This window comes from Micromys minutus (genome assembly GCF_963924665.1).
Source record: "Micromys minutus genome assembly, chromosome: 17".
In the NCBI taxonomy this organism is placed as follows: domain Eukaryota; kingdom Metazoa; phylum Chordata; class Mammalia; order Rodentia; family Muridae; genus Micromys; species Micromys minutus.
Window position 1 is genome coordinate 33,445,640 of NC_137952.1, and position 21,749 is coordinate 33,467,388.

The following is a 21,749-nucleotide window of genomic DNA, read 5'->3' on the forward strand; positions in this document are numbered from 1 at the left end:
CTCTTGTCTAGAACAAGCACGGCCCCAGCTCAGTCCCCAGCACCTTCCAAAAGCAAGTTTTTAACTTTCCAAGGTCAACATTATCAGAGCCCGTGTCAAAATAAAAATGAAATAGCTAACCCTACTTTTTGATAAAATAAAATAAAAACAAATCACCAGTTGCCAGTCTAGGGAGGGAGAGGAGGAGATGGAGAATGTGTGTGTTTGGGTGGGAAGAGGGGCTGATTTTTGGTTTTGTTTTATTACACGTGTTTTTCTATTTGTTTGTTTTTTAAGGACTGTTCAAAAGGACATGTTAATCATAGACTGTGGAAACCAGCCACCTGTATCCTCAGCCTTCCCACCATCAAAGTGTTTGATTGCAATGGGTTCCTAGCCACAGACCCATCCATTCATGTAGGTGGGCGATCTGGAAGACTGGAACGTATGCCAATCACCTCACTGCAGGACCAACAGATTTTATCGAACTATGCGTATTTGAGAAAGTCATTTACACGGACTGTCCCATGACTTAGTATCTTCTCACTTGGTGAGAAGTGAGAAAAGACATACTTGGTGTCGAGAGATCACAGATGCTAATGTGGCAGTGGAGGGATATGACTAGGACCAAAACCTTTAGTGGACACGCAGCGGGAGTGTTAAACAGTCATTGTCACCATTCTTGCCTTCACTATCAACCCAGCGTCTGTCACGTCCCACAGGGAGGCTGAAGGAAAACGCCCTGCCTTTGCTGATGCCTTGCACAGAACACGAAGCTGGCAGGTACCTCACTGGGTCGGCATTCTTTCGGGTTGGCTCATCTGAGGAGGAAGCTCCATTCCCACAGACACTATACTCTTGTCATGTGACACCCTCCCTTCTCCACAACTGCACGGTTTGTCATGAGACTTTGTGCATCTCATGGTTTTTCATCATGGGACATGATGTCTGCTCTAAGTGCCTCACAAGCCTAGTGAGTTTCTTCGTATCTTCTTACCACCACTGTGATACATACCCTATCAGGGCCCCACAGGGACTCCCAAACTCATTGTAAAACCTTCCCCCAGCTCCATCATGTTTAAGAGAATAATCTATAATTAAGGCTGGCATGCAAGAAGCATCTGATAGATCAGCAGTCCTCCACCTGTGGGTCAAGACCTCTTTGCAGGTTGAATGACTCTTTCATGGTGGTCACCTAAAACCATCAGAAAACACAGATTTTTTTACATTACAATTCATAACATAGTAAAACTGCAGTAATGAAGTTATGATTTTATAATTGGGGTCACTACAACACAAGGAACTGAATTAAAGGGTCACAGCAGCAGGAAGGTTGAGAAGCCACTGTAACAGACGTGGTTGTTATTATTATCAAATGTTTTGTTTAAAATGATCTAATTCAAGCAACCCTAACAAAAAGTTCCTCCCAATTTGTAAGCGAAATACATGATTCTCAGAGGAATAAACCAATCAGATCACAAGCTACTCCTGGGAGAAAAGGTTCAACCTGTAGTTCCCATCTTAGCCCCAAGCACTCTTTCCACTACACTTGAGAACTCTAATTTCTCCTCTTGTCTTTCTCATAAAAGGACTGAGGTTATTATAGCTTTCTTCTCGGAGTTTTGGTGGAGATATCACTCCAATAAATATGTTCATTTTTCCTGGGGTCCCTCCAGAACCACTTCCACTGAAGGCGGGAAAGACTGAGCAAACACCTAGGGGAGTTGCCTACCTTAAAAGGGTATTGGCATTTAGTTAGCAGTCAGTAGGTTCAAACCCTACATGTCCAGAGACTAACTCATAGTCACTGTGTACTTTCATGCCTTAGTCCTCACAATGGCTTTATGAAGTCATTGCCTTTCACTAGCCCCAATGAGACTGAAAGAGCTACAGATCACATTCTGCTGGAGAGGCTCAGTAAAGGTCCGATGCTCCTCAGGCCCCTCCGAGCCGTATCATTGCCCACTGGAGATGAATCTCCATGACCGACATTGTAAGCGTCTGTTGTCCTGAGCTCTGCGGGCTTGATGGTTTCTTCTTCTTCTTGATGCATGTTCAGTCCAAAACAAGGCAGCCATATAGACTCTGCTCAGACCCCAGGTTACTGTTATAACACCTTGGAGATGGAAGCCAACAGAAAACATACGCACACACTTGTAGTTTTTGTTCACATCATTTCTACATCATTTATATGCTATTGGTTTTAAAGGACAGACCTGAAATGTGTATGACAAACTGTCATTGCTTACACCGACTGGATGATCTGTTCAACGGGCTCATGTCATCTTCCATATATTTATGATTGAAATACCTCATAGGTTACATTTCTTAAAAACACCAGAGAAAAATGCTGTATAATCTTACAAAACATAGCTTTGCTTATATCCACAGACTAAAAGTACTTGTAATACATTGGAATAATTAAATGTAGCTAGGTTATTAAATACATAGTTATCCCCACAAAAAAGTTATATATAACAGATTTTTCCCAAAAATCTAAAAATATTTATCTATAGGCTGGCTGGGTATCTCAGTAGATAAAGGCACCTGCCACAAGGCTTAACAACCTGAGTTCTACCCAGAGACCTGCAAGGTGGAAAAAGAGTGCAAGCTCTCATAAGTTGTCCTCTGACCTACACAGAAAGACAGAGAGACACAGGCAGACAGACTGGAATCTTATAGTCAAGGCTTTAAGGAACCATCCTCTACAGGTACAAAATTACCTGAAGCAGGGATGTGAGGGTCCAAGCTTAAGTTTGCTGGTGATCATGTCACGGCACAGAGTGACATTCATCACCGGAGGTAACCATTTTCTCCCTTTCTAGGAAGCACAGCTGTCATCATGAAAGAGGGATCCTTCCCTCAAGAACAAAGTTGCTTTGATCCCACTTACAAGAATGATGAGTAAAACTAAGAGTCTCAATACATTCATTCTGCCACAGTGAGAAACCAGTCAGAGAATCAAGTTCTGACTCCATGTGAGGAAACCTAGACAAAGTCAAATTTAGATTGCAGGTCTATATGACGATCACACAGGATAAAAGAAGAGCCACTGAGGATCGTTGCTAAGTGTGCCGCAGCACGGATTTGCCGTGCTGACGCATTAAAATGCTCTGCCAATGACCTGCCAATAGAAACAAGACACTGGTGCTCCTTGACCAAAACTCTCCCTCCTCAGGCAATGCCAGCGTGAACATTCGAACTAAAGGTTCTCACTGTTTGATTTATACACGGCAGTCCTTCAGCACTGTGGAACCCAGTCCTGGGTATGGTTTTCCACATTTCCTAAAAATTGCTAAGAGAAAATTCACAAACTCAACCCACCAATCACCAGCCTCCCCTCACTTTCTCCTCAATCCACACGTTAATAGCCTATTCTTGTACTTTCCAGAACATTCTACTACTTAAGGGGACAGCAAAATGATCTATGCATAAATTCTTGAGAAAGAATGGATTTTATCATCTTCCCCTGCCCACCGAGCTTTTAGAGCAGAATATAAATATTCATGTATATATACATGAATGCATGTGCTTATATACATACAAGAATATACACATAGCACCACACATATAAACACATAAGATCACATACACACATACACACACACACACACACACACACACACACACTTTTTTTTAAGTTGAAACAATGTCTCAAAGTGAGCAGCTACAATGTTTCACATTATCTCTTTAATGAAATCCATAAAACAAAGCATTCTCTTGGAAGCAGGAGGTTCAGCCAGTGCATGTAAGATAAGCCGAGAAAGCTTCTTGTTGTCAGGGTTCTATGAAGGCCTGAATCCCACTGCTGGCCCAGAACAAAGCCACCCCCACCATCCTGTGCCGTGTACTCACCGCATACTGGAACTTCTCGTTGTAGTCACGGTCATTAGCTTTCACCACCCGCTCCGCTTCTAAAAGAAAGAAAAATAAGGTATGGACTTCTACATTCAACCCACAGAAACAGGTACAACTTGTAAAAGTGACATTACTGGGGTCGCTCTGATTTCTGTGGAGTTCTTCTCTTTTAAATTGAAGGGCGTTGGTTTCTGTCCAAACTAGACTTTGGAACACCAGTCAGAAAGTTCTAAATGGGTGCGGGGAAATATTTCACTTGGTAAAAGAACTTTCAAAATCAGGAGGAGCTGAGTCTGAATCCTCAAACCCATATGAAAGCTGTATACACAGCACAGGTGTTTACAGTCTCAAAGCAGAGGTGGAGGTGGGGACAAGCTCTCAGCCTGACTAGCCTGGTGCATACAGAGGAAAGTCACAAAGAGCCTGCCTCAAACAGGGTGAAAAGAAAGACCACTTGATTGTTTTTTGACATCTAAATGGGTACTATAGCATTGTGTGCCTGCATTTACACACAATAAAGACACACACATGCACACACATGAGCGCACATGCTTGCATACACACACACAAGAATGTAAACATACCACACAAAAACACAAGAATGCACATATACATGAATGCATGTGTTTATATAGACATACACATAAGAACGTGTACATAGCACCACACATAAAAACACATAAGAACACACACACACATGCACACACACACACACACACACACATTTTTAAAAGTTAAGTATCTCAAAATGAGCAGCTACAATTATCTCCTTAATAAAATCCATAAACAAAACACTGTGGTTCTCTAGTGCACATCAATTCAGCTCCACAAAGACCCTTTGAAGTGAAAATTTCTGGTTTTTTAAAAGTAGATTTGAAAATATCAAAGGCTACCACCCTTCTCTTAACTTCATGTCATTTCTAAAAGAGAAAGACTCAGTAAAAGTGAAACACACCTTGGAAATTATTTTCTTCAACACACATACACAACTACAATGCAGCCAAATAAAATCGTGTGGCCATGGCAAATTAAGTCACTGACCTTATATGCTTTATGTCCACAGACCAAAAGGTCATATTTCTAAAAGGCATGTCATGATTAAAAGCCTTCAGCAGTCAATGAGTTAAATCTCTTCTGAAGGAAAATGTATATACAAGCACACACAATAAATAAACAAACAAGCCTAAATTTTGTGACAGTGCAGAAGTTAAAATTGTCAAAGAGAAGAAGATGGTGCCAGAAACACTGGCCATGTGCCCACCGTAGTCAGATAGCATGCTTTGGTCTTGTGTTTACCAGAAAGCTATTGCAGATCATATCAGGAGCTTGAGATCAAATCATGGAAGCTATCGGAAGAGTCTGCAAAGTGATTGCCAGAGGTCAACAGTGAGCCTGCATAGTAAATGAGCCAACCATCTGCCTTGGAGGTTCCTTGACTCCCTAGTTCTCTGAAAATGAAAGTTGTAAGTTTACAAAGGTGTCGAGTGTGAGGCATGTTCTTAAAAAAGAGAACAAAAGAGAAGAGGGCTTTCGAGAACGGCAGCAAGATGCAAATGCTGAAGAAGGAAAGGAAGAAACATACTCAAGGGCACCCCATATCAGACATCACAAACTGTAAAAACCATTTTCCCCGGAATTATCCTTTGGCTCACCTCACTGTTTGGTTTTAGATTCCAGCACAAGAGATTGAGGTACATATCATACATACCAAAGCAGACCTCACTTCCAGGTTCTCCCAGCATCCCTTGGTTCCTTCCTGGCCTATCCTGCCTCCATGCCCAAAACTGAACTTTCTAGCCCAGTGTCTGGGTTGCCCTTCCCCCTCAGAGGCTCTTCCCTATCTAATCCTGACATTCTCTCTCTCTCTCTCTTTCTCTCCCTCTCTCTCTCTCTCTCTCTCTCTCTCTCTCTCTCTCTCTCTCTCTCTCTCTCTCTCCCCCACTCTTTCTTTCTTTCTATTTTCCCTCTGCCCCCTCTCTCTTCCTTCCCATGGCAAGTTCCCTGGCCTCCTTCCTTGGGGCCAGTGAACTTGCCTGCCTGAGAGCAGCTTCCCAATAAACCTGCCTTTAATATAATCTAATCTGGATTGATTTGGCTCATCGCACTGGCAGAGAAATAAGTTATCTCCCCACTTATGGTGAATGACCCTCATAGAATCATATATTTGAATACTTAGTCATCACGGAGTAGTACTTCTTGAGAAAAATTAGAAGGTGTGGCCTTGTTGGAGGAAATGTGTCAATGGGGGTGGGCTTTGAGATTTTAAAAACCCAAGACAGGCCCATGCTCTTCCTTCTGCCTGTAGATCTAGATGTTGAAGTCTCAGATACTTCTTCAGCATCATGATGATAATGGATTAAACCTCTAAAACTGTAAGCAAGCATCAATGAAATGCTTTCTTTCATAAGAGTTGCCATGATCATAGTGTCTCTTCACAGAATTACAACATTGACTAAGACACCAAGGCACTGCTCCTCGGTCTGAAGGTCACCATGAAAATTGCTCCTACGTAATGACAACTGTGTTTGGGGGGTTATGTTTTCACCCCTACCACTTGTGGGGTATGCTATTCACCTAACAACATGGTTCTCTTCTTGCCTGAAAAGTCAAGTCTCTGTGGTTGTTCCTGCAATCCAGCCTGAGTCATCTAGCTGCTGGTCAGAGTAAGGCTGGACTGGTGGGATTAGTTCACACTCTTGAGTGTGCCTTCCTGTCATGGATGCCACCAGGAAACAGCTTTCCAAGCAACCAACCACCTGAGAAAAACTCCACTCCTGGCTCCAGAGTTCTGACCATTTCGTTTTCTTGATTGTCCTACAACAAACAAAAAAAGGCAAAAGCCGAAATAGTACTTGGAGTGTAACACTATCTTAATACAAAATCTGAAAAAGAGAGAGAGAGAGAGAGAGAGAGAGAGAGAACACTTCTGTCATTAACACACTGCAAGAGACTTAGAGGTTTCAGCTCTAATCAAACCTTGGATATACTCATTTGAATGTTAATTGGCCCTGGCTCAGATTATGCACACCCAAAGGACTGTCATCTTCAGATTCTATATCTGTGTGTTCCACACCCAAGAGCGCAAATTCTATAGTTCTGCACCAAACTGTATTCATTTCAACACCACAGCCTTGACCCTACAAACCAAAAAGGAATTATCCACCTAGGATTATAGACAGCCACATTCTAAACTGTTTTCAATCTTACTGGTATTCTGCGTGTGAACTATGGTATGGGGAGACAGCCTGAGTGTGGAGGTCAGAGGTCAGTTCTGTGCACTCTCTCCTCCCACCCTTACGTGGTTCAGAGAGAAAGCTGAGGCCACAGGTTTGTGTGGCAAGCACCTTCACTGGCTGAGCTATCTCTCTGTCTCCCGTAGTTGTATTCTAATAGATTCCTACCAGCTCTCCCTAAATAATCAAATATTCTCGCCCCATTAGATCTCATTAGGTCCAGGAAGCTTTCTGTTGGCTTCTAAGTCCTTGGGATTGAGTCTCAATCTGTATTTTTGGTGAGCCTTTTCTTTTTGAGAATTAATTCTGGAGGAAAGTTTTGGTATTTTTTAATTAAACTCAAAATCATTCTGGCTTTGACTCTAGATCTTTACAGTTCTCTGCCCTTGGCTAGACTACACTAGGTCTCAAATATCTTTCAAAAAAAAATATCTTTCTTCTGTATGTTGCTGCAGTATATGACCAGTTCTATCCTGGAAGGGAAAGTTAGACACTATAACCCCTATAAGAATTTCCACTGGGGGGCTGAAGGAATGGCTTAGCCGTTAGGAGCACTGTCTGCTCTTCTAGAGGTCCTGAGTTCAATGCCGGGCAACAACATGGTGGCTTACAACCATCTGTAATGGGATCTAATGCCCTCTTCTGGTGTGTCTGAAAACAGCTACAGTGTACTCACATGCATGAAATAAATAAATAAATGTTAAACAAACAACAACAACAACAAAAGAATTTCCTTGAGAATGTCTTCTCTGACATGCAGTGATTTAAACCTGAATGGATCTTGTTTCCGGACTTCTTTTCTGGTACGGTCTCAGTGATGAAGAGAGTTTGCTCACCAGGGGAGGTAGGATTTACAGAAGTGCTCTATACCTTCATAATAAATCACCAAGGTCTAGAAGGAATAGGTCATCATGGTTTAATAAAAGACATAAAGAATTTAAGACAGCAAGCAGATGCCTTCCCATGTCCTGAGGAAGTTATAGAAAATATATGCAAAAGAGAAAAATATTGTCAGGAGACGGCCATTAATTTTGAGGAAAGCTTAGATAATAGACTATAAAGCAAAAGGAGTCAGTGTGACTAGAAAAAAAAAAAAGATAAAAGCAACTCCAGCCAATCACATTGAAGACCGTTCCTCCCATGGAGGCCAAGGACAAATTCAGATCCAGAGAGAGGTGCACGAGTTGAGATGTGTTACGGAGTGACAGTGCCATCTCCCATGCATCATGTTTGCAAAATATCAGGGTCCTTTTCTGTTCTCAAAAGTGTCTCTGCTTGGAGCTGGGAAGGTAACTCAACAATAGAGAGCTCACCCAATATACATGAGGTCCCAGACACCAACTTCAGCACTAGCAGAAAAGATCTAGGCTTGAAAGATAAATCACATTTTCATTTCAAAAGCATGTTCCAAACGGAGGAAAGGATGCTGGGACAGGTGGGTGAATAGACTGAGTTTTCTTTTTAATTCTGCTTAGTGCCTTCAATATATGCAGGAATGCTTGCTGTCAATGAAACAAAGGCAGGACCACATGAACAATGAAAAGAGAGAAAGAAAAAAAGTACCTGGGGAAAAAATCTTGACTCTTATATATGTATGTGTGTGTGCACTCGTGTGAGTTTATGTGTACCGTCCACATGCAGAACCTTGCAGAGGTCGGAAGAGGGCACCAGCTTCTCTGGAACTGGAGTTACAGTTGTGAGCCATCCTGAGGGTGCTAGAAATCATATCCAAGTCCTCTACAAGAGCAGCCAGTGCTCTAAAGCACGTTGCCCACTGAGCCATCTCACCAGCAATCCCACTATTGGTTTTTATTTTACAGTCTGCTGATAACAACCAAAACACACACTTCTCGGGAAAAGCAAAATGGTAGTTCATAGTTCAGACCTTAGCTTTCTAAGAAAGCCTTAAAAAGAACTCCTTGTTTGACATAAATAACATGAGGGTGAAACTTTTAGAGATGCTCCGTAACAGCTCAAAGGATGTCGTCCCAAACAACCCAGAGGGACTTCTGCCCTCATTTTCTGCTCATCCAACTAAATCAAGGAACATACTTGGGGTACTCGGATGAGTGAATGGGTTGACTGTCCTTCAAACAATCACCCATTGTTTTTGTTCAACTTCAGTTGTATGGAACACTATGTGACTTGAGCTTAGAACTGAACTCCGAAAAAATGGCTGCTGAGCTTCTCTGCCATGTTGTTGGCTAAATATAAGACCCACATGACACACGTCAAATTGGTAATTAGGTTTATATGTTTTGTGGCCGTGGGGAAAACTAGCAGAGGCATATGACTGGACAGAACATCAAGTGTCATCGTGATTTCAGAAGGTGTCACAGAAGAGGGAAAATTCTCTCAGCCTTGGTTCTGAACCCACTTCAGAATATAAAAATAGGGAATGCCTTCAAAGTCCTGCTCCATGTAGATGGCAGAAATAGCCTTCACTCTGGAAAGACAGCTCAGTAGTTAAGAGTACTTACTGCTCTTGCAGAGGACCCTGGTTTGATTCTCAGCAGTAATATGGCTACACATGGCCATGTGTAACACGAATTCCAGGGGATCTGATGCTCTCTTCTGATCTCCACAGGAACCAAGCATACATGCACACATACATACCAATACACATTCACACATAGAAATATGTACACATATACGTATATATTTAAAACAAATAAAGAACAACAACAAAAAATAAGATAAAATAATCTTCACTTCTCCAAAGCTGCAAAGGCCAAGAGTATGTGATGTTTTCCTCAAGTAGATAGATTAGCAGTGCTGTGCCGGAAGCGCCCTTGTCTCTGCACCCTGAGCTTGTTTCATTCTCCACAGTGACCAAATGATGATTATGTTTGGAAGTGGAAGTGGGGAGACACAATTCAAAGCATCTCAGAAGCACTGTCAGAGCACTTAAGACACAAATACGGAAGGGACCTCTAGAACACTATTCGCTGGAGCTGTTTAAATACCGTTAAGATACTATTTCATGTCCATAAGATTTTAAGTCTCATTAAACAAGAGTCAGATTAGAAAAAAAACCCTCAGGTGGGCACTGAGGCCAGGGCTGGACCTGCAGCTCCTACAGAAACACTTTAGCTCAGAGCCTTTCCTTACCTATGACTTCTCAGTAAAGCATCGCCTTTATGTGGTAATCACTGAACTAGGTAATGTGTGGGAATGCAGCTTTTAAATAGAAAATTATCCCAAAATTTTATATGCAATTATAAAATTCTAAAACAAGAAAAACATCATACAAGAAGTCTTTTTAAAAATAAATAAATAAAATCAAAATAGGTAAAGGGGAGTCACCCAAATGCTAATTTTACTGTCTCCCAAGAGGATCTTAGAGTAATTTTCTGAACATTTCCAGTGAAAGTTGGCTAACGATCACCAACCCTGCTGCTGGACCTTGAAGGCCACGCTTTCTTCCTAATCTGGGCTCTTTTCCATCATAATACACAATAAATTACAGACCCCCCTCTCTCACTTCCAAAAGTAAGCAAGACACTTACACCTCTCTTTTTAATCAGTTTGTCTGTGAGTAGATCCTAACCGCTCAGCATTGGACTTTAGGGAGGGCAGGAAGGCTGTGCCCATACCAATCATAAGATGGAGAAGTGGGAAGTCCTCCTCAGACCCATGAGTGAGCACGGACTTAATAAACCCCACAGTCCTTCAGTTACCACACTGCTTTCTTCCTTCAGCCAATGTGATTTTGAAGGCATCATTGAGACACTTGGTTGTACGCTGCTGATGTCACGAAACAATAATATACCACGGAGAACTTAGGGATCCTGTCTAAGACCTTGATGATGTAGGCTGAGATTCTTAAGTTAGTTTAATGCATCCAAACACCAACGATTATCTCTAAACATGAAGTATCATGTAAGGGGTGAGATTGGTAGGTTTGGGAAGTTTTGAAGGGGAGTGTTTTGGGAATATTCCTTCAAACTAAATCAATAGCATAAGCCTTTCCCTTCCTTAATTTTTTCGTTCATCAAAATCGTGTTGATTGAAAGCTAATCTAAAGACAGAGAAGGGTAGTGAGTGGGAGAGCTTTAAAGCAATGAGCCCAACCCCCACAATTTCTAATTTAACTCTAGGGACACATCCTGATAGGAATGAAAAATGTTCCCTAAGCAGGGGGCTCCTGATGGGAAGCAGGTATGACCAGTGGCTTCTGGGATTAATTGACATTTAAATAGAAAAGTGAAGAGGATTAATGCCAGAAAAAGAAACCTTCCCACAATTGTGTAAGTGTGTTTGTGTGATTGTGTGACTGTGAGTGTGTGTGTGTGTGTGTGTGTGTGTGTGTGTGAAAGAGCTTGGAAAGCAAGTTAGGTGATTCAAGCAAATGCTAAAGGGTTTGGGGTTTGTTTTCCTCTTTCATAAGCCAGTATAAATGTGTTCATTCAACCCAAAGAGTCAGAAAATTCAATTTATTGGAAATTTTATTCCCTCACAGCAAATCCGTCCTTTTGGTATACCTGAACTGGATTCTATAAATTACAAATCGGATCTTTAGACAAGCTCCTGTTGGGTTTGTTTCTATCCGTGATTCATGGATGGAGGCTTAATGTTTGCTATACCAAGGATGGCAAGAGCTGATCTTTACTGAGAACTTGCTAAAATCTAAATACGACCAAAGTATTACACAGATGTTATTTCAGGAATCCTCGAAATGATGCTATTAAGTACGTGCTGTTCCCAGTCTCACTTTAACAAATGAGGAAGCAGAGCCAGAGGAAGATGATGCAGTGAGGTCGGATTTGAAACACGGGCCTGCCTCACTGATGGCAAGTCTGGGGGTGTGGAGATGGCTAATGCTAGTTTGCAAAGGTGACTGGGAGACTACAGACGAATCTACCCAGGTACAAGAACAAAAGAAAAGCAGGTACAGGTCTCCTTCACCAAATGGAGTACTCTAGATGTGCTTCGAACCATACCCCCTCCCAACAAACCACCAGTCTCCCTGTCACACTCTTTCTCTCCCCCCCCCTCCACACTTTAATAAAAATATAAAGTTTTGCCCAATTTTCCATGTCTACATTCATGTGTACACAGAAATTGTTCCAATATTGATAGAATTAGACCCAGATTTTGGACCGCGGTCCTAACATAACAAAGACTTGCAACACCAGGACTTGTTGGAAGCAACCACATTCAAACTAGTTGGTCTCGTGTTTACACTATAACGATTGGAACAGGAGAGGGCAGGGTGACCACCATCAAGAGTCAGGACCCGCCTGCAGACAGCTGAGCCCCCAGAGAAGTCTTGCAAGAGCTCTCCCACCTGAGCCCATGGACACAGAATGGGGTCACTGCAATTAGAACTCACTAACTACCCACAAAGAGACAAACAATTTGCTTCCTGAGCCCACGGGCCCTCAGATTCACAGGAGAGACAGGATCCAGTCAGAGACAACAAGATGGCAAGAAGAAAGCACAAGAATCTAAGCAATGGAAACCAAGACAATGTAGCAACATCAGCACCCAGCTCTCCCACCACAGCAAGTAATGGATTTCCAAACACACCAGAAAAACAAGACTTAGGCTTGAAACCATACTTCATGATGATGATGGAGATCTTTAAGAAGCACATGAATAACTTCCCTTAAACAATTACAGAAGAACCAGAAAAAAATCACTCAAAGAACTATAGGAAAATACAACCAAACAGATGAAGGAATTGAAAACAGATATAAAAACAGTAAAGAAAACAAAAAAAGAAACAACCATGGAGATAGGAAACCTAAAAAAAAAAAAAGAAAGAAAAATCAGGAGTCACAGATGTACGCATCACCAACAGACTACAAGAGATAGAAAAGAGAATCTCAGGGGCTAAAGACAACACAGAAAACATAGACAAAACAGTCAGAGAAGATGCAAAAACCAAAACCCTCCTAACCCAAAATGTTCAGAAGATCCAGGACACAATGAGAAGACCAAACCTAAGGATAATAGGTGTAGAAGAGGGCAAAGAATGTCAACTAAAAGGCACAGTAAATATCTTCAACAAAATTATAGAAGAAAATTTCCCTGCCCTTAAGAACAAGATGACTATGAACATACAAGAAGCTTACAGAACTCCAAATAGATTGGACCAGAAAAGAAACTCTTCCCAACACATAATAGCCAAAACACCAAATATTCAAAACAAAGAATCCTAAAAGCTGTAAGGGAAAAATGACAAGTAGCATATAAAGGCAGACCAATCAGAATTACACCAAACTTCTCAACAGAGACTATGAAAGCTAGAAGATCCTGGACAGACGTCATACAGACCCTAAGAGAACACAAATGCCAGTCCAGGTTACTATATCCTGCAAAACTCTCAATCACCATAGATAGAGAAACCAAAATATTCCAGGACAAAACCAAATTTACACAATATTTGTTTACAAATCCACCCTACAAAAAATGATAGATGGAAAAATCTAACACAAGAAAGAAAACTATACCCCCCAAAAAGCAAAATAATAATAATAATAATAATAATAATAATAATAATAATAATAATTAGGCAAGAATACCAAAAGAAGAAATGAACCCACACACCTATGATCACTTAATCTTTGATAAAGGAGTTAAAAACAATCAGTGGAAAAAGGACGGCCTCTTCAACAAATGGTGTTGGCTCAACTAGCAGTCAGCATGCAGAAGAATGCAAAGCGATCCTTTCTTATCTCCTTGTACAAAGCTCAAGTCCAAGTGGATCAAAGACCTCCACATAAAACCAGGTACAATGAAACTATTAGAAGAGAAAGTAGAGAAAACCTTAGAACTCATTGGCACAGGAGAAAATTTCCTGAACAGAACACCAATAGCTCGAGCTCTAAGGTCAAAGATTGACAAATGGGACTTAATAAAATTGCAAAGTTTCTGTAAGGCTAAAGACACTGTCAAGAAAACAAAACGGCAGCCAACAGAATGGGAAAAGATCTTTACCAACCACACATCAGATAGAGGCCTAATATCCAAGGTATACAAAGAACTCAAAAAGCTAGACACCAGAGAATTAAACAACCCTATTAAAAAATGGGGTATAGACTTAAACAAAAAGTTCTCAATCAAGGAATATCGAATGGCTGAGAAACATCTAAGGAAGTGTTCAACATCCTTAGCCATCAGGGAAATGCAAATCAAAACAACCCTGAGATTCCACCTCACACCAGTCAGACTGGCCAAGATCCAAAACTCAGATGACAACAGATGCTGGCGAGGATGTGGAAAAAGAGGAACACTTCTCCACTGCTGGTGGGGTTGTAAACTGATACAACCATCTGGAAATCAGTCTGGTGGTTCCTCAGAAAAATGGACATAGTACTACCTGAAGACCCAGTTATTCCACTTCTGGGCATTTACCCCAGAGATGCTCCAACATACAACAAAGACACATGCACCACAATGTTTATTGCAGCCCTATTTATATAGCCAGAAGCTGGAAAGAACCCAGATATCCCTCAGTAGATGAATGGATACAAAAATTGTGGTATATTTACACAATGGAGTACTACTCAGCTATCAGAAACAATGACCTAACGAAATTCTTAAGAAAATGGATGCATCTAGAGAATATCATCCTGAGTGAGATAACCCAGTCACAAAAGAACAGACATAATATGCACTCACTGATAATGGGATACTAACCCCAGAAAGCTCTGAACACCCCAGAAACAACTCACAGACTGTGTAAAGTTCAAAAAAAAGAATATATTTTAATTAAAATAGAACTGTATCACATCCCCCTTTCCTCCCTACAGCCCCTCCTAGTTTCTCTCTTATCCCCTCAAATTAATAGCCTCTTTTCCTATATTATTGTTACATATATACATATGTGTATGTATATGTCCCCACAAATACTTAATTACAACCTTAACAAAATGTACTCATATACTTTTATGCAAAAATGCTGAAAATTTGTACATTTTTCTTTGTTTTTTAAAATAAAGTAAAAAAAAAGTGGGGAAGAGCTTAGAACACATAGGTACAGGGGGAAATTTTCTGAACAGAACACCAATGGCTTAAGTTCTAAGATCAAGAATCAACCAATGGGACCTGATGAAACTGCAAAGCTTCTGTAAGGCTAAGGACACTGTTAAGAAGGCAAAACGGCAGCCAACACATTGGTAAAGGATTTTTACCAATTCTACATCTGATAGAAGGCTAATATCCAATATATACAATGAACTCAGAAAGCTAGACTATAGAGAATCAAATAATCCTATTTAAAAATTGGGTACAGGGCTAAACAAAAAATTCTCAGCTAAGGAATATCGAATGACTGAGAAGCACCTAAAGAAATGCTCAATATCCCTAGTCATCAGAGAAATGCAAATCAAGACAACTTTGAAATCCCACCTCACACCAGTGAGAACGGCTAAGATAAAAATCTCAGGTGACAGCAGATACTGGCAAGGATGTGGAGAAAAAGGAACACTCCTCCACTGTTGGTGGGGTTGTAAGCTGGTACAACCACTCTGGAAATTAATCTGGCAGTTCCTCAGAAAATTGAACATAGTGCTACCTGAAAACCCAGCTATTCCACTCCTAGGTATATACCCCAAAGATGCTCCAACATATAACAATGACACATGCTCTACCATGTTTATAGCAGCCTTATTTATAACAGCCAAAAGCTGGAAAGAATCCAAATGTTCATCAACTGATAAATAGATAGAGAAAGTGTGCTACATTTACACAATGGAGTACTACTCATCTATTAGAAACAATGACTTCATAAAATTTGTAGGTAAATGGTCAGGTAACCCAGTCACAAAAGAACACACATGGTATGCACTCACTGATAAGTGGATACTAACCCCAGAAAGCTCTGAATACCCAATACCTAAGAAATAATTCACAGACATTATGAAGCTCAAAAAGAAGGAAGGCCAAAATGGGGATGCCTCAGTCCTTCTTAGAAAAGAGAACAAAACACTCATGAGAGGAAATACAAGGTCAAATAGAGGAACAGCAATTGAAGAAAAGATCACTCAGAAGCTGCCTCTCCTTGGGATCCACCACATATGCAGTCACCAAATCCAAGCACTATAGCTAATCCCAAGAAGTGCTTACTGGCAGGAACCAAATAGAGATGCCCCCTGAGGGACTATGCTAGATTCATATACATACAGCTGAGCATGCTTGCAGCTAACCATTGGTCTGAACTTGGGGACCCCAATGAGATTGCTAAATAAAGAACCTAAGGAGTTGAAAGAGGTTACTACCTCATAGGAAGAACAACATTATCAACCAACCAAACCTCCCAAGGACTAAAACACCAACCTATGTGGACACTTAGAGACCTATTGATCCAGTTGCATATGCAGCTGAAGATAGCAGTGTCTGACATCAATGTGAGAAGAGGCTTTTGGTCCAGGGAGGGCATGCTTTCCCAATGTAAGGGAATGCCAAGGCAATGGGATGGAGAGGGTGATTAGGAAGAAGTGCACCTATGTGAAGTAAATGGAAGGGGAGGGGGGATGAGAGTGGGGTGGGATAAAGGGATAAAATCTCAAATGTAAATACAGAGTATCTAATAAAAAAGATTGAAACAGTGATTTGTATAAAGCCTTTCATATGATGATGAAAAAATGGGAAGAATTCTAGAGTCATAGATTGTCATCAGAAAGATCAACAGATCTCTCTCTCACACTCACACACACACAGAGAGAGAGAGAGAGAGAGAGAGAGAGAGAGAGAGAGAGAGAGAGAGAGAAGGCATGAATAAATCTTCAGATAGACACTACACTGGGAAAGAATTCCACTAATTGTGAGTCTGAGTCTGAATGTTGCAGTGTGTCCAACAAGGGAATCTATGCATCATGATGTAATTGTGGATACAGGAGCCAACCATTTGCCAGTGATGTCACCAGAAGGAGAGATAAAATAAACTCAAATTCAACCTTTTACCTTTAAACACCATGGTCAAACAAAATGAAAAAAAAAATCTTAGTAATAAGGTGTCCACTGAAGGAACAACTACATAGTAGTTATTCATGACTGGCTAAGATAAATTGAACACTCAATGCTCTCTGTGGTGGTTGGCATCAGAATGGACCCCTTAAGCCCATATATTTGAATGCTTAGTCACCAGAGACATGGACTACTAGAGACAGATTAGAAGGTATGGCCTTCTTTGAAATAGTGTGTCACTGAGGGCTATTTTTGAGGTTTCAAAAGTCCAAGACAGGCCCAGAGGCTCTTTTCCTCCTGCCTGCAGACATGGACATAAGACTCTCAGCTCCTTCTCCAGCACCATGTCTGCCTGCTTGCCACAGCACTCCCCACCATGATGATAATAGACTAAACCTCAGTTGAATGCTTTCCCTGTAAAAATTGTCACAGGCATGGTGTCTCATTACAGCAACAAAACCCTGACCAGAACAGTCTCTGAAACTGAACCCTATTATAACTGCAAGTGGGGCACCCCAGCCTAAAGTTATAGAGCACCAAAGGCTATAAAGTCTCAAATTTTTTTGAACATTGATATGATACTTAAAAGTTTGGAGAGTTTCAGATTTTTCATTTCCAGAGTAGGAGTACTCAATCAGAAAATGTCTATGCAAATATTCCAAAATCTAAAAGAAAAAAATCTAAACCCAGAAGTACTTTTCTGGTCCAAAATATCTCAGATAAAGTATACTTAATCTTTTTTCAGGAGACTGATTATTAAAACAAGCAAACAAACAAACATAAAAGTGTGTTTCTCCTACTTCAACCAGTTTTAAGTATTAATATATTGTACACATTAATGTACAACAAAACACTGCTTTGAGGTAAAACCTTAGGAACAACCCACAGATTGACACAACCACACACATCAACACAACCACTCACATCAACACAACCACACAGAGAGACAGCAGAACCTTTCCACTAAGCAGAAGAATTGTGATGAAAGGGTTTTGCTCCTTAATGTCATTTCGGTTCACCTTAAAATAAGCAAAAGCAAATCGACAGAGATCAGAAGGTTCTGGGGATTCCCAGAGAGCAACCTCAGCAACACACAAAGGAACTTAATATGACATTTGAAACTTCTGGATTTTGTTTCACATGCCCTCGGGAGGAACGCCCATATATACAACTGTTGAAGGGTTTTTTTTTTTTTTTAACTTACAACCAGTGTGAATATTTTCTGAATAAATCAAACATCCAATATCAAATAAGATTACAATTCCTACTGCTTTGTGTCATCTGAAGAAGTCAAGCCTTACCAGGTAGCTTCTTCTTATTGCAGAACATTATCACCCCGAGTTTTCACCACGTCATGAGTGTTCGCCTACATTTAAAAAGAGACAGAGAGAAACACACATTAGTATTTGAAATGTGGTCAATATCTTTATATCAACCCTCTTCAACAGTCTTTCTATTCCAATTTAGACAAGTTGCTGACATAATAAAGAACAATAAGTCTAGATTAAGACACTTAAATCTAACCAGATAATATTAATTCTGTGCCATTAAAAAATGCATGTTTGTATTACAAGCATATTGGGGTTCAGAAAAAAAATACTTGGAAGACCTTGAGGCCATACTTATCTCTGGCCTCCTTCTGCTCTCTGACCCCTCGCCTTTCATCTCCTCTTCCCTGCAGCTCAGGGAAGGAGTCTCAGGATTCCTCCTCCCTAGGGCGGGTCATAGAACCCAGAGCCCCTTTTCCTCAAATCTAGTCACAAAATCTATATTGTTCTTCCTAAACACCCCCACCCAAATTTCTGCATAGAACTGACCATGAAGAAGTCCTCTGACATATTTTTGATTATAGGTCCTAAGACTCCTTCCTTCCTCCCATTGCTTAAAGGGTCCAATTCCACACCCCACTGGGGAGGGGGAACACCAAAATGAGAACCAAGAAGAATCTGGCAGATAGGTCTCGTGGGCATCCTCTACTTCATCATCTTCTGTTGGCTCAGACCCTTTCTGTCCACTCAAAGGGCCATATGACTCCCCCTGCTTCACTGAAACAGCTCATAGAGATGGATTGTTCACCCTGGATCTATCTGTCTTTGGGTCTTGGTATCCAGAATTCTTACTGACTGATCACCAAAGTTCATAGCGGTTTCTCATTCCTTCTAACTTGTCTATTGTCGGTTTTTCTCAGCAGACTCAAATATGTTACATCACAGTGAAATTTTTGAACTTGCCACTGAAGGCTTTATGGGAACCCCAGGTAGGCACACATGTGCGCACTGGATTTGGCAAACAATTTTTATCAACTTTTCTAACTCATCCCAAACACTAGCAACTGGAATATCTTAGGGCTATGCAATCATCTTCCTGTCACTGGAATGTACTAGATATCTCCCCACCCCACAGCCTGACCTGTTAGCTGCTCTTAGATGTGGGATCTGTATACAACAGGGAATTGTTAACCAGGCTGCAACTCACCACAACCCAATTTTTCTATTCATTTATTCTTATATACATCCTTTTCTTGGTTGCTACCCAACACACTAAAATAATATCTTTTTTTTTCCTGTGTGTGGCCTGATTTCTATGAGATTAACCCTATCAAAGATCTAAATTGAGAAAATGCACAGATTACACACAACACTCATAACCCATGGAAACGAGCACATGAAATTGGCAAGCAAGGAGCGGAGCAGGCAGGCACGTGGGATTGGCGGGCATTCCGTTGGTTAGAAAGAGAAATGATGTATCTGCTTCCTGCTCAGAGAAGTTACATGCAGTGCACTGAAAGTACTGTGTGGTTGGCCACACAGACACCAAATAAGAGGAAGAATAGTACACTTGGCTTAGCAGTTATAAGACTTTAAAAGGAAGTCCATCAATCCCCACAGTTCTAATACAGATCTTTGATGTACAAAAAAACCATTCATTTGTCTCTCTGTTACCACCCTGGGTTGTGCCTGACAAAAAAAAAAAAGAGGCACTAACAGTAGGAATCTAGGCTCTCCTAGTGCCCAGATTAGTAAAACTGATGAGTCTAAGCACAAAGATTGGTTGTTGCTACCATGTGCTACTAGAAGCAGGAATAATTATAACCCATTAGAAACTCCCATTCCCTCCACCTTCCATGCCATCGGTTTCAAGGCTGCCCAGACCATCCCCCTAAAGAAGGAGTTTCTACCCACATCCCTGCCTAGGCAGTGGGTGTCATCTAGAACATTTCAGCTGGCCGTAGATCATTCTTCCTCTGTGCTTATCCTCACAGGCCTGGCTTGGTCCAGACAGGGGAAGTTATAGACCAGTGTCCACATCAAAACTACAGGCATCCTCATTGAAGGGGAACAGCATCACGACCCTGCTAAGAACCCCAGAAGACCTCACATTAGGCTCAGGAAAGAAAACTACCACCATGCTTCTGCTCATGCACCTTACCTTCTTTCTCCCTCCTTCCTTCACTCCCCACACTCCTTTGCTCGCTCCTCGTGTGTGCACTTCACAGATACTCAGCTTAGCTCTTTCCACCCGGGGACTTCATGAACCCTCTTCCCTATACTTATAACCATGTAACCACGGCCCCACCCTCTCCGACTCACAAATTAACTCATATGGCACTTCCCCCATGAGCCACTTCCTATGTGTCCCACGGAACCTTGTCCCGTTTGTCTCAGAGTTGATGTCACTCTAGGCTCTGTTTGTCGACCATATCGACCTTCTTGTCACTTCCCAAACTCCAGCAGCACAGGAACCTCTGGCCCATGGTTTTATTTCTGACATCTGACACATGCCTGGCTCACAGGGCTACTACATGTGTGTATTGAGCGCAAATGAACAGTGTTTTCTGTCTCCCTAAGAAGTGGAGCAATGGACATACAGATGCTAGAAGGTGCTCCTCTTTTGGTGATGATTCTTTCTAGGACTCAAGCACCAGAATGGCTTTGAACTGTCATCCCGGCGGCTCCTGGGGGACTGAGGCTATTTCATCTCTCTTGCTAGCCCTGGTCCTTCTGTATACGGCTTTCTCCTAAACATGCTTAACGTAGATTAGGACAAAATGGGATGAGTGAATTTGGTGTCCTATTAAGTTGAAGAGCATGGGAAAGAAGGGAGGAGTGGCCAAAACTTGGAGGAGGACCTGGAGCACTTCAGCTTAAAAAAGATTCTCAGGAGGAGTGTTCCTGTCGGTTAAATGTGTTCTTTGACAACCCTAAACATGTTAGTGCATTTGGTCCCCCCAACCCCCACCCTTATCTTCTTCTCACCCCTGTCATGTTCCCTTCCTCCCTTCAAGTCTCTCCCACAGCCTCTCTTTTTATTTCGAGACTCTGATTTTAACCAGGAGCACTTGTGTAGCTGTGGGTTTGGAACTATCTGTTTCAGCCTGCTGGTCTCACTGATGGGTACACAGATCCAGGCAGCGAATATCTCTACTCCAGAAGCAATCCATTTCTAATAGAATACAAAGGATCTTTTTAATGTATGTATTTCCTCTGGAAAAACACCATAGGCAAAGCAGTCCTCACCCGTGGGACTTATTTCTATTTTCCTTACTTGTTGTTTATCTATTTTGATACAGGATCCAAAGGTCTGTCGCTCACTATATATATTCCAGACTGGCCTCAAACTCACAGCAATCCTCCTGCCTCGGCTTCCTAGGTGCTGGGATTTCAGGTATTTCCACCATATACAGTCTTTTTATCGTCTCTTCTTTGCTTCACAGGATTAGTCACCAAAAGGAGCCAGAGCAGACATGAGATGGCGTCAGGAGGG

The 21,749-nt window shown here is 41.4% G+C and overlaps 1 protein-coding gene across 1 annotated transcript in view; it reads right to left on the reverse strand.

Annotated features, from left to right (window-relative positions):
• Positions 1 to 21,749, reverse strand: part of ATP8B4 (ATPase phospholipid transporting 8B4 (putative)) — a gene marked incomplete at both ends in the record, with an annotated part of 118,325 nt that overhangs the window by 66,281 nt on the left and 30,295 nt on the right. The window contains one exon of the mRNA XM_080930941.1: positions 3,835 to 3,893. Within this exon, the coding sequence (XP_080787067.1) occupies positions 3,835 to 3,893 (59 nt within the window). The remainder of the gene's footprint in view (positions 1 to 3,834; positions 3,894 to 21,749) is intronic.